At 37.1% G+C, this 14,822-nt stretch overlaps 1 protein-coding gene across 3 annotated transcripts in view; it reads left to right on the top strand.

Moving 5' to 3' along the window:
- The first annotated feature begins 2,860 nt into the window (after positions 1-2,860).
- LOC136885108 (gastrula zinc finger protein XlCGF8.2DB) overlaps positions 2,861-14,822 on the top strand; it is a 75,652-nt gene continuing 63,690 nt past the window's right edge. For 2 of the 3 annotated variants that reach the window (XM_068230190.1, XM_067157565.2), the window contains exons 1-3: positions 3,322-3,455; positions 5,575-5,699; positions 13,102-13,197. In XM_068230190.1, coding sequence (XP_068086291.1) covers positions 5,634-5,699; positions 13,102-13,197 — 162 coding nt within the window. In that variant the 5' untranslated portion in view covers positions 3,322-3,455; positions 5,575-5,633. Of the gene's footprint in view, positions 2,887-3,321; positions 3,456-5,574; positions 5,700-13,101; positions 13,198-14,822 lie in introns of those variants that run through there. The other variant, XM_068230191.1, reaches the window with a different exon arrangement.

The following is a 14,822-nucleotide window of genomic DNA, read 5'->3' as shown; positions in this document are numbered from 1 at the left end:
GACCCGCTTGGTTAAAGTTGGAAGAGAACAGTTGGCCATCGCGCGTTGTAGAAATTAATGAAGAGGAGGTCAATGCAGAAAGAAAAAAAGGGCCTTGTTACGACTACTATGCTTGTCTCCCAAGGAAAGCAGTGGTATTTAAGATTCTTTTCTCAGTATTCAAGAATCGTCAGAATGGTGGCCTGGATGCTGCGGTTCATCAACAATGCGAGAAAGGGCGTACAGCAGAATGTTGCTTCTGAATTGGATTATTTGGAAATTTCAATGGCGGAGAGACGACTGTTGAAAATTGTTCAAGAAGAGAACTTTACTGAAAGGGACAACCAACAAACATTGTGCCTTTTCAAAGACCAGCTGGGCCTCATCAGGGTTAAGACAAGAATCACCAACAGGAAGGATGAATACGATTTCCGTACACCTGTTTTATTGCCATCAAATCACCCTCTGACTGAGGTGATAATCAGAGAACACCATTTGAGAGCTTCTCATGCTGGTGTTCAGATTCTACTCGCCATACTGCGGGAGCACTACTGGATACCAAAGGGAAGAAGAACAATTCGCAAAGTCATCAGGAAATGTATACAATGTAGAAGATTCGAAATGAAAAAAATCAGTTCCTGAAACGCCAGCCCTTCCAGAAGATCGTGTGAGAGATGCAGGTGTATTTGAAGTGGTAGGAGTCGATCTTGCTGGACCACTATTTCTAAAATCCAAAGACAAGGCTTGGATTGTGATATTTACATGTGCAGTTGTTAGAGCAGTCCATTTTGAACTAGTAATGACTTTGTCGACTGCAGGGTTTTTACTAGCCCATAGGCGCTTCATAGCTCGACGAGGCAGGCCTCGTGTGATTTATAGTGACAATGTGACAAACTTTGCTGGGGCTAACAAATTGTTCGGCAACATTGATTGAAAAAAAAATAGGTGCGGAAACATCGGTTACTAGAATAGAGTGGAAGTTTAGTCCTCCTTCAGCTCCATGGTGGGGTGGATTCAGGGAGCGCATTGTGCAAATGGTCAAGAAACTATTAAGGCGTGTTTTAGGCAAGGCTATCTTGACATATGAGGAACTGTTGACTGTTATTGCTGATTGTGAATCCGTAATTAACTCCAGACCCCTCACCTACATTTCAGAAAGTCGTGATGAATTGGTACCTCTAACTCCGTCAATGTTTCTTCAGGACATTCCCATGGTTGGTACTCCAGATTTAGACAAACTAGATCAGGTCAGTCTCTCAAGAAGATTTCAGTACCTTCAACAGCTGAGGAATGAACTGAGGAGAAGATTCCGACTGGAATATCTGGGTAGCCTTCTGTGCTGTCCATCGGGCAAGGAGCCTGATCGGCATTGGAAGGTAGGAGATGTGGTCATCATTGGTAGTGATGACAAGAGAAGAATCGACTGGCCCCTGGGGAGAGTGACAGCTATATTTCCAGGTAAAGACAAAGTGATCAGGGTAGTTCGGGTGAAGACATCCACAGGAGAACTCATCCGTCCTACGAGGCACCTTTATCCATTGGAGGTTGAAGGTGGGAGTGAGGAGATTGCCTTACCCAGTGATACGGTTCCTGAGACATTAAGTCTCGGCAGCCGCAACTTCTTTTTTCTGCTAGGGGCTTTACGTCGCACCGACACAGATAGGTCTTATGGCGACGATGGGATAGGAAAGGCCTAGGAGTTGGAAGGAAGCGGCCGCGGCCTTAATTAAGGTACAGCCCCAGCATTTGCCTGGTGTGAAAATGGGAAACCACGGAAAACCATTTTCAGGGCTGCCGATAGTGGGATTCGAACCTACTATCTCCCGGATGCAAGCTCACAGCCGCGCGCCTCTACGCGCACGGCCAACTCGCCCGGTGCCGCAGCCGCAACTTCACCAGGAGTGGAAGAAGAGTTGAAATACCTTCTCGCCTCCGTCTGTAAACACTGTGTTTTGATTGGTATCAAAAGGTGGGAGTATGTCATGTTTACTATGAGTGTTTGGCTGTTGTTATGGTGATCTTTGGAAAAAAGAAAAGAAAAAAAAAAGAAAGAAACAAGTATGGCGGACACTGTAATGTGTGAAATTGTGTTTTCGTAATATAGTGTTTATTTTATAGCTGTTGTGAGTGTTTATTATGTGATCAACTGGTTATACCTATACCGGGTAGGCATAGGTCCCTAACACCTACACTTGCACTCCTTAGCGATTATTTAAGAAAAAATGAAAAGAAAAGGAAAAATAAAGTAACTTATTATGTTAAACAAAATGAAAGGAAAGGTATATTTTCTAGGATAATACACAAAGATCACACGACAATATTTGGTATACTACCACACTACAATACTACTTAGTAGTACCGGTACCGGTATTATGTTTTAACCTTCAACACCCTAACAGGAAAAAACAGCCGTTCATTACTGAATACAGAAAAGAATACATAAGAATTACACAATTCTAAAATGTAGTTAAGCCTATCCTAATTACAACAACAGAATTCCAGTAAGAAAGTTTCTACAGATATTTCTACTATACTACACAAATATGTTACAATAATACAATAAGCACGCTAATTTCTAATAAGATACCGTACTACAATACACTACAATAACTTCAAAATACGTTCAGACGTATCGCTATCCTAATTACAGTACCTATGTTCCTTCTACGTCAATCTCCTCTTTTTCATTGTGGTGGTGACGTTTTCAAATTGTTGGTATAGTTCTTGTAAACTTGTCGGATGATTTTCTGGGTCCAAGAATCTATCTAAGGAACCTCCTTTCTTTCTTTTCTAAATCTGAGAGTCCCTTCGTGGCTATTGTCTCAGCTGCGTACGGTATATACATTCAGGTCTGACTATCGTGCTGTAGTGTTTGAATTTGGCCTGGTAGGAGAGTGACTTAGATTTGTAGGTGTATTATTATTATTATTATTATTATTATTATTATTATTATTATTATTATTATTATATTTTGTGGAATCTTACGCAGAATGTAATAAGTAGGCGGTGTATCAATGGGTCAGTTTGGCTCCTTGGTACACATTAAAATTTATAACCCTCTTTCTTTTTATAAAAATTTGGATCTTAATTTACAGTTGTCGCAAATCCTTTTCTAAATCCAGCCTAATCTTCCGGCTGACAGGAAGTGAGTTTGCTCGCCAAGCGTTTGGTTTATGAGATAGTAGTCTATAATTTGGTAGGGCCTATTACTACCAAAGACTTAAATATTACTGCACAATTCACTGTATCCGGTTTCTTTTCGAAGTGGGGGGTATGTCTTTATGTTATGGCGATTGCAGTGGTGTTTTTTTTTTATTTTTTTTATTTTTTATTTTGTAATCATGGATACAAGGGACATCGTAAAATGTTGCACCACTTTACTCCACTAATTGTGTCACTTCTTCAAGATATTTTTTCATTATGGAATTGTGATTTCTATCATGTTATATTGCGTCTCAACCTCTAAAATATTGTTGGTAAGTTCAAGTCTCAACAAGTTACTCCTGCCGCTCTTCTAGATCTCAATAGTGAACTTAATATAAATCTTACGTAATTAGGTATAACTGTTTCCGAAATTCACGTACTGCATTTTCTACTAGCGGCATTTTTGTATGGTTAAGCGTTACAAATGTATACCCTTACACCCAGTTATTCTTTAAAATTCCGTACCGGGTACTTTTTGCATTAGGCCTACGGTTGCGTGCAAATTTTTCCGTCTTGTGTTTCAACAATGTATAGCCTGTCTGAGTTTCACTGCATCGGGCATCTAAATTTAATTGTAGGGAGAATTTTTTGAAGTGAAGATTCGAGGATGATAAATTTATAATGAAATAACAAGATTAATATATTATTTTAATGATTCTTTTGGCGTGTTATTTAATTCACCTGTGTGTACGACTAAAGAGGGATTCACAGAATGTTTCTTGCTTTGTAGGCTACAAAACATGTTCCACGTTTGAAATGTTGACAGTTGTGCCGTTTAGCTTATTTGTAAGATCATCCATATTTCCGAAGAATTCCTTCATATAGCTATCAGTGTTAATTTGGAGAATCATTGCTGTCATATTGATATCCCACAATGGCTGTTATTCAGTTGATAGCCAGTATTCACGCCTGATGTTTTATTTGTGCGTGATACCATAAAAGTACACTCTTTTGTAAGATAGTAACCGGGAATAATCAGCTCACAACAGAAGTCCTTTGGGACATAATTCTGGCTCTGGAAACTGTAAAATACAGTCATTTGTATGTAAAACAAATAATATATTAACAAAATAAATGGTGATGGCCAGAACAAGTAAGCCTGGCACGCATTGGTATTGAATTGTCCCCGACTTTGAAAGTTAAATCTTAGCTTGTAATACATATGAGAGAAATTGAAGTAATCATGGTCAGTGCTAAGGAACAACCAATCTGCCCTATTACCTTTAGAGTGAAATGTCACAAAATGAGTCACATTTCCCAATGTTGCCAGGTGAACGAACAATCTGATTGCCTGAACTGACTCCCAGTATTCAAAACAGGCTGTATTCGTTAGCACCTGTGGAACAATAAACTCCTAGACATTTAGACCAATCGTTGACACACAACTCACTTCATCACACTCCATGGTAGGTTCTGACATTAGTTAGGATATGCACAGACCAATAAAAGAAATGCCCTTCAGTAACTGATGGCAGCATTTTCCCTGCAAATGAGCAAGGTGCTAACAATGAGAGGATTGTCCTTTGTGCCCCGTGCATTGCTAGCTGGTAGAGCATAGGCTTTTCTTAAGAACAGAAATTTTCTCACTTCTGTCATAGGTTTTGATGGGCAATGCTATTGAAAGTTGTTGAAGGTCATATGGATAGAACATGCCACAAATAAATGGATAGTGAATTAAATAGTTGAGGAGAGAATGATTTGGGAGCATTTGATCAGAGCGAAGGAAATGGTTGATAGAACACATCTCAGTACACTGGGAACTTGTTTGTTTGATTTGAAGTGAAGTGCAAAGGATAAGAATGGTAGGATGAAGCAAAGTATAACACACAATTCAACTACATGTAGGATGTTATAGGATGTTAGGACAGAATAGTGTCATGCAGAGCTTTATCAAACCTAGATATTAATCTGGGTGTTCAGAGGGACAAGCAAGTGGACCAGTCACTGGAATTTCATGAAGTTTGCTGCTGTTCGATCCAGATCAATCTGTGCATGATTTTTAGAATGTACAGTCATGTCTCTGTGTTTTCGAGTTATTTCTGTGGAAATTTGTACATTGTGTGGCTATGATCATGATATTTACAGTCATGTAGCACTGTAGTACCCATGGCCATTATCACAATATTGACAGTGTTCTAAATCTGGAAGTCATATGATTGTGACCATGATATTGACAGTTGTATGAAACTGCATGTCCTGTAGCTATGATCAGGATAGCAATGGCCATGTAAAGCTGCAAGCTTCTTGTAAAAGAGGATCATGAGTCCTAACTTTGCCACTACTGCAGACAAATAAATATATAAAGTAAATTAATAAAATTCATTGGACTATGATCTACACTACTATAATAATCATGATAATAATATATTTCTGGCTCGTTTTTCACTGCAGGTTCATCTGAAGCAATTTACAACCTCGGCACCTTGGAACTACTTCATTTGCAGTGTGATATGGACCAAGAATTAGTGATCAAAGAGGAACCAGTCTGGCTTGAAGGAACTGCAAAATCTTCACTTGTAAGTCTCATTTCATATAACGTGGTTGGAATATAACCCCTTTTATTTGAATAAGTTTAACAGATTATTGTCACTATAGCAGATCTGTAAGCAAACACATTGATGATGGCTGAGGTTCAGTGAATATTCTGGGAAAGAAGTGAAGAGATTTGAATTACATGTCTTTGCTCTATCTGTTGCTGTACTCGGCACATCCCATTGTAATCTTCAGAGTGTGTGCCTTGCAGTTCAGTGGCTCTTAATCTTTAAAAGAAAATTGTCAGTTAGGGTGCCTCAGAGAGTAAAGCAATATCATGCTAATTTTATGTTGGTGACCGAGACGGAGGTTCGGTCCAGTGGTGTTTGAAGATGCTGTAATATCTCAGGACGTATGGCTAGTCATGCTGGTATGTAAGTAAATTCATCCATGAGATCATTCTAGCACCTTGGTGTCTTTGAAAGCCTCACATTTTTTTAGAGGGATGTTCAATAAGTAACTGTGGCTTGATGGTAATAATCTATACAAACACTGTGAAGTACATCTTCAAAGATTTTGTACTGCTAAAGGTTAGATTCTGCAAAAAATACACAGTGTTCTCAGAATAAATGTGTGTTGGAAGAGTTGCAAGGTCCAAGCACTATAGAAGAGAGTGACATCTAAACATATCATACATATGAGCACACTCCTCCTCAACACCTGTAGCGTTGCTAATTCTTATTATAATACTGTGTCAAACTTTAAGATCATGTACAAGCACTGCCCGTTCCTGTTTAAATGTTTGTGTCAAACTTGTATGTATATCAAAATTTAGTTAAGGAAATTTTGTGCCAGTGTTGGAGCTGAAATATTTCTTCATCAGCAAACTGGGTTATTCTAAAGGGTTTATTGCATTTTAAAAACTTATAGCTTGTTATGCCTTTCACACAAAATAAAATTTGTTACATAGTAAGAGATGTACAGTTGTTCAATGCATCTTCTTTTCATTACACTGCACACCTATAGGCTCTGTGCGCTGATGGGAGAAATGCACCGCTGCGCTGTGAGTGGTGAACATTGTAAGTTAATGCGTTTCAATGTGCACTTCCACTATTATCACACCGTGTGTTGCCATGGCCAACTAAATAATAGCAGGGTGATTTCAGAGTGTTATGCAACAACAACTGGACACATTATTCTAAATTTGTAGAAAGTGCTCATGTAATAAATTTATAAGAAAAACAGTTTGCAGGAAATAGCAACAGAACAATAACTGCAAATGTGATCAGAGAGAAACATTGGTTCACAACGTATTCTACCATTTCACGATAGAGGAAACGTAGTAATTTGTGTAATAGTAGTGGTGATAACGAGATTAGTGTTCATATTCCCATTCAACAAAGCTGTCTTCAGAAAAGTATCCTTGGTCTATTTCTAATACGATATCATGGTAGTGTAAGTCAATGCTGCTAGGGAGATGATTAATTTTAAATGTAAATTTTAATTAATTTTAAATAGAACCATGTTTTTCCAATGATGGCCTTGGTATCAATTTTTATTATTTCATGAAGGCAAATAATTTCCACGAAATGTAAGCATATTTCAGCTGTTGTTTATGCATTTTGCTCAGAACATTTCACCTCGCGTACTGATCAACCGTGTGAATGGTCTCGATCTTGCATCTCAAACTACAGCAGGGGGAAGAGAGAAGAGGAACATTCTCTGATAAAAAGGCTCAGGCTTGATGTTGGACATATTGTAATTCCTAAAATTGAAACTGCATGTACACTATCAAAAATTGTGCATAAGAAGAAAAGTTCAGAATCACTTAAAGTTGCCAATAAGTGATTATTTATGTTGTATATCTGTATTTATAATATAATCAAGTCCACCCCTGTAATATAATGGTTGGCGTTACCAACTGCCATTCTTGGGGATCTTCGCTTAAATTCTGACACTGCCTGAAACTTTAGGTTGGCATGAGGGTTGGTATGTGGTTAAAACAGTGCGTGCAGCTCATTTCAATTAGGGGTGAGCTTGAAAAGGAATGCACTACCTCAGGATGAGGACGTGAAGGTGTGTTGTTGTTTGAGTCATCAGCCCATAGAATGGTTTGATGCCACCCTAACCTGTGCTAACCTTTTCATTTCTGCACAACTACTGCATCCTACATCTGCTCTAATCTGCTTGTCATATTCATACCTTGGTCTACCTTTACCATTCTTACCACCTACACTTCCTTCTAAAACCAACTGCACAAGACATGGATGTCTTAAAATATGTCCTATCATTCTATCTTTTCTTCTTGTCAAATTTGACCAAATCGATCTCCTCTCACCAATTCAATTCAGTATCTCTTCATTTGTGATTCAATCTATCCATCTCATTTCACCATTCTTCTGTAACACCACATTTCAAAAGCTTCCATGTTTCACTTCCATACAATCCCACGCTCCACCCGAAAGTCTTCAAAAACATCTTTCTAATTCCTATATCAATGTTTGAAGTGAGCAAATTTCTTTTCTTAAGAAAGCTCTTCCTTGCTTGTGCTAGTCTGCATTTTATGTCCTCATTGCTTCTGCCATCATTAGTTATTTCACTACCCAAGTAACAATATTCTTCTACTTCCTTTAAGACTTCATTTCCTAATCTAATATTTCCTGCATCACCTGCCTTCGTTCAACTGCACTCCATTACTTTTGTTTTGGACTTATTTATTTTCATCTTGTACGCCTAATTGCATCCATACCATTCAGCAGTTTCTCGATCTTCTGCAGTCTCAGATAAAATAACAGTATCATCGGCAAATCTCGAGGTTTTGATTTCCTCTCCTTGGAATATGATTCCCTTTCCAAATTCCTCTTTGATTTCCTTGACTGCCTGTTCTATGTATACATTGAAAAGGAGGGGATACAAACTGCAGCCTTGCCTCACTCCTTTCTGGATTGCTGCTTCCTTTTCAAAGCCCTCGATTCTTATCACTGCAGACTGATTTTTATACAGATTTTAGGTAACTCTACGTTCTCGGTATCTGATCCCATTCAGAATGGTAAATAGCTTGGTCCAGTCAACATTATCGAATGCCTTTTCTAGATCTACAAGTGCCATGTATGTGGGCTTGTCCTTCTTGATATGATCCTCTAAGATCAGATGTAAAGTCAGGATTGCTTCACGTGTTCCTACATTTTTTCTGATGCCAAATTGATCTTCTCCCAACTTAGTTTCAACTTGTTTTTCCATTCTTCTGTAAATGATACATGTTAACATTTTGCAGGCATGAGATACTAAACAAATGGTGTGGTAGTTTTCACACCTGTCAGCACCGGCTTTCTTGGGAATAGGTATAACAGCATTCTGCTGAAAATCGGATGGGACTTCTCCTGTCTCATTCATCTTACACACTAAATGGAATAACCTTGCCATGCTGCTTTCTCCTAAGGCAGTGAGTAATTCAGAGGGATTGTCATCAATTCCAGGTGCCTTTTTCCTATTTTAGTCTCTCACAGCTCTGTCAAACTCTGACCTCAAAATTGGGTCTCCCATTTCATCAGCATCAACAGCCTCTTCTTGTTCCAGAACAAAATTATCTACATCTTTACCTTGATACAAATGTTGAGTATGTTCTTGCCATCTTTCTGCTCTGTCTTCCTTCCCTACAAGTGGCTTTCTGTCAGCTCTTAATATTCATACACCTATATTTCCTTTCTCCAAAGGTTTCCTTGATTTTCCTGTATGCAGATCTACCTTTCCCAGGACCATACAACCTTCGAAATCTTTGCACTTCTCTTTGTGCCATTCTTGCTTAGCTACCTTGCACTTTCTATCCACTTGATTCTTTAATCGCCTGTACTCTTTTCTGCCCTGTTCATTTCTAGCATTCTTGTATTTTCGTAGTTCATCAATCAGGTCTAGTATCTCCCGAGTTATCCACTGATTTTTAGTTGATCTTTTCTTCCTTCCTAACATCTCTTCAGCAGCCCTACTGACTTCATTTTTCATGACTATCCACTCTTCCTCTGTTGTGTTTCCTTCATGTTCATTTAGCCCTTGTGCAACATGCTCCTTGAAACAATCCCTCACACTCATTTCTTTCAACATGTCTAGATCCCATATTTTCACATTCTTTCCTTTCTTCAATTTCTTCAACTTCAGATGGCATTTCATGACCAACAAGTTGTGGTCAGTGTCCACGTCTGCTCCTGGCAAAGTTTTGCAATCCATCACCTGGTTTCTGAATCTCTGCCTAATCATAATGAAGTCTACTTGATACCTTCCAGTGTCTCCAGGTCTCGTCCACATATACAGCTGTCATTTGTGGTGTTTGAACCAAGTATTGACAAGGATTAAATTATTAACAGTGCAGAATTCAACCAGCCAAGTTCCTCTTTTTTTCCTTTGTCCCAATCCAAATTCTCCTACTGTATTACCTTCTCTTCCTTGGCCTACCACTGCATTCCAGTCTCCCATCACAATTAGATTCTCATCACCTTTTACATATTGTATTACATCTTCTATCTCTTTTTATATTTTTTTGATTTCCTCATAATCCGCTGAACTATTTAGTAGGCATATAGACCTGCACTATTGTGGTGGGCATTGGTTTGGTGTCTATCTTAACGACAATAATTCCTTCACTATGCTGGTCATAGTGGCTTACCCACTGCCCTATTTTCTTATTCATTATTGTACTAATTCCTGCATTTCCCCTGTTTGACTTCGTGTTGATAATTCGGTAGTCGCCTGACCAAAAATCCTGTTTTTGCTGCCAACCTACTTCACTTATACCAACTACATCTAACTTTAGTCTATCCATCTCCCCTTTCATATTCTCTAACCTACCACAACGATTCAAACTTCTAACATTCCACGCTCCGACTCGCAGAATGTCAGCATCCATCTTCCCCTCTTTTGTAGTCCCAACCTGGAATATTTTACCTGAGAGGAAGCCATCATCAGTACACCATTCATACAGAGAGAGCTACATGTCCTTGGGAGTTAGTTACGGCTGTAGTTTCCCGTTGCCTTCAGCCGTGGTGTAGCAGTATCAACACAGCTAAGCCATGTTGAGTATTATTACAAGGCCCTTGCAACTTACAAAAGGCTGGTATCCCCCTTTCAAAGAACTATTCCTTAGTCTGGTCTCTCAACAGAACCCATCCGATATGGTTGCACCTTCGGCTCAGCTATCTGCTTCATTGGAACACGCAAGACTCCCCACCATGGCAAGGTCACATGGTTCACAGGGGAGGGACGTGAAGGTAACAGATTTAAAATAGGCATTTCTGTGAGCTATTGATAATTCCTATTTGTGTAATTATATTTGTCTACTGACTTTCCAAATCAGTTTTGTTAGTTTGTAATGGAATACTTTAACATTTTAGTGCAGTATATTATTACTGTTATTATTATTATTATTATTATTATTATTATTATTATTATTATTATTATTATTATTATTATTATTATTATTATTATTATCATACTAGCTGTAATTAAAGACTATGGCAAAACAATCCAATGTGTATCTATTATGATGTGTGTGATCTAAAAATGATGGCCTACTGCATCTTACTTTGCAAATATGATATTGCTGAAATAATTTGTTTCTAATTGTTAACCTATTTGTAAACTGGTTAAAATATATGTTGTATACATTTTATATTAATTAAAATGTATAAATTCCAAATTACTTCTTGCAATATACTCCTATGATCCACCATCTTTTCAAATATATTTCATAAATTCATGAAGAAAACTTTTGTATCACAGTATCTCTTAATGCAGCCAACAACAAGCATATAGCTCTGCCCGAATATTATGGTATTAAAAATGATCATCTGAAGTCAGCATTGTAAAATTATTCTCTTCTTATTATTATTCACCTTCTTAATGTATTTATTGAGTTCTGCTTTTGCGTTATATCCAGCCACTAGTTGTTTTATTGAGTAAAGCCAAAACTGTGAAGGATGCTATATTAATTGTAAAATGGGGATGATAAGAAATTAGTTGAAAAAACTTATGTAGGTAACATATACTGTGTCAGAAACAAAACAAAACTTGGGATATTGAATGTACAGGGACACAAGTTTCTACTCCAGTGTGATTTATATCACAAACATGACCGGTTCAACATATAGGGAATGTGGTCTTAGATTTTAATAATGGCTTTAGACAAAAACATAGAAAGGGACTCAGCGATAGATTAAATATATGTATGTAATCATCAAAGATATTACAGCTTCTTATGGTCAGCTCGTAATGTCCACCCCCAGCAGCACATTGCTATACGCATGGAGCCTATAGATCTAGTTAGGTTAGTACTCATTGTAACATTTTGCTCTTCTTGACCATCAGAGCAGTAGTATTGAAATCCTGAGGGTCATTTATTGTTGCTGAAAATGGTGAGTATTTACAGACTTTGGAACACAGATTTCATTTCATTTTCCTACATCCTATTTTTGATTTGACTGTTCTCAGACCAGCTCATTGATGGCTCATTATTTTACATATATGTCAACAAAATATGTGCACTGTGCTGTAACCGGGTCTAAACCTTGTTAATATTCTTGACTCTTGATGATTACCATTTGTAACAGAGTTTAGGTTAGGGTTAATTTTTTTATTTTATTGTAAATATAATAATTACATTCCCAGCTTTTTGGTTTAGTGGTGGATAGTCTTTCTTATACGTAGAGACTTGGATCACAAAGAGCTGACAGCTTGTATTTGGGAGATAGTGGGTTTGACCCCCTCTGTCAGCAGTCCTGAAGATGGTCTTCTTTGGTTTCCCATTTCAGTCCATTAATCAAGTCTGTGGTTGCTTCTTGCTAACTCTTTCCTATCCTATTATTGCCATAAGACATCTCTGTCTTGGTGTGATGTAAAACAAATAGTCAAGGAACATTTCAGTGTTCTTGACAGAATAATGTGTGATAGAACATTCTGGCTAGGAAAATAAAGTAAAGGGAAACTCACTCACTTCACCTTTCTTTAGTATGTCTCCTTGGTGACACATAGTTGGTGACTTAACATACAGCAGGTGAGATGGATGAGATATATTTTGTGATGGGTTCTACTTTCTGGTGCAAAGTAAAGGTTGAATGTCTGTATTTTTAAGAAAATTGTAGGGTGATTAGGATGATTAGAATAATTATCACTAGTTATGTACAAGTTTTGTGCTGTCACAGTGATATTTTGATGTATAATATAAGTGCTCCACAATAAAAAAAGATTCCCTGAGCATTGAGATAGGACGCTTTTCTTCTCCCGAATTGCACCCTTTTGTTTTAAGGATCATCAACATGTAGAAATTTTCCTTAAACATCAGTAAATTTTGAAATAACTCCAATACTGGCAGGAAATGAATTAACAAGGTCTTATGTAGGTGACTAGATTGGCAGATGTCTACAAAGAATGTGTAATACATATATATATTCTTTTCCACAGGAAAGTTTTGAATTTCTATCAGAAATTATGCCTCAGAAACAAGAAAACAAATTGGAGATAACAGAGCTAGTTCCAACACCTGAAAAGGCATTTGAGGTACTGTACATAATTTGATAAGCCTTTTTCTAATTATGATAATAGGAGAAAATTAATGACCAGATTTCATTGGGCAACCATTCATTTCAGTGCACATGAGCTGAAAATTCTAGAAAAAATATAAATTTTTATAATGTTGACAGTTTTTCTTACCTAGTTCTAGTATTTGCTTTAAGTTGTTCTAAGATCTTGCCTTAGCTATCATTTGTGAGCTGGTATCATTGGTAGCAGTACTTTTGAATGTGTAAACATTTTTAACACAGAATTTGTATAATTGTGGGTATCTGAAGCCACTTTTTTCATTTTCAACAGACTAGAAAACCTGAGAGCTATAAACAAATTTCTATCAGTTATTTTTCTTCAGTTACTATTATTGACACTATTTAGAATAATATGAGAAAACTATTGAACTGATTTCACTATGAACCTGCTTATTATAAAGCATTAAGTCTGAAGTTCCTGTTATAAGTAATACTTTTAATAGGGCTGCTGGGTTTCCCATATGGTATTCTAAATTTCTTCAAATGATTGCAAGGTCTTCTACTGGGTACTGTCTTGTACATTGGTGTAACATATAGCATTGTTCTAAGGCCCTCTGCTATGTATCATACAACATCTGATACAGTTCCATGATTCTTCTCAATGTACGTAGTGTGTCACAGTTGGTATTGTTGCTACTGGCAGTATATTTCAGGTGTTCTTATCCTGAACTGAACCCTTTATTTTAAGGGTCTTCTACATATAGAAATTTACTTTAACATAAATACAATTGGAAATGAAATCAAATACCGACAGTTTATGAATTATAATGGTCATTTGTTGTTGATTAAATTGGCAGATATGTGCGGAGAGCATGCCTAATATATACTCTATTCCATTTGAAAATATTGAACTTGCATCAGAAATGATACCTCTGAATTAGAATTCAAATCAGAGTTAGCAGAACCAAGGCTAACACAGGAAATAATTTAATAATCCATTTTCTGATAATGGAAATAGTATGGAAACACATGAATAGATTTCAGGGGGCTATAATTCATTTTGATGCATACAATTTGAAGTTCTTAGGGACAGTATGTATTTACCTAAGATAGACAGTTTTCTTACTAAATTTTTGTACTTGCTCTAGTAGTTGCGAGATCTCTTATTGTGTATCATATGGCTGATGGAATAGTTAAAAGAAATGACCACTACATATTATGTGGGAGCTTGTATCATTGCTATTATTGTTGACTAGAAATATTTGAACACAGTATGCATGTGTTATAATTCTTTTATTACTGTTATTGATGCAGTGTAGAATGACATCAGAAAACTATCAAATTTCAGTGAGTGACCCTTTATTATAAGCCAGTCTGAAGGTACTTCAAAACATAATTTTTGTAGGATTGGTAGTTTGCTTATATAATATTCTAATTGTCTTCACTTAGTTCAAATGCCTTCTACTGAGTACTGTAATGCACAGCTAGGTTTTGTTAAATGGCCCACTGCTTCATACGGTATAACAGCTGATATAGTTCCATGATTGTTCTCTCTGTACATAGTGTGTAGCTGCTGGTATCATTGCTAGTAGCAGTAAATTTCAGAAATTCTTCTCCTGAACTGCACCTTTATACTTTAAGGAT

This window comes from Anabrus simplex, chromosome 13 (genome assembly GCF_040414725.1).
Source record: "Anabrus simplex isolate iqAnaSimp1 chromosome 13, ASM4041472v1, whole genome shotgun sequence".
NCBI classification, from domain to species: Eukaryota; Metazoa; Arthropoda; class Insecta; order Orthoptera; family Tettigoniidae; genus Anabrus; species Anabrus simplex.
This window is presented reverse-complemented; position numbering and strand designations above follow the sequence as displayed.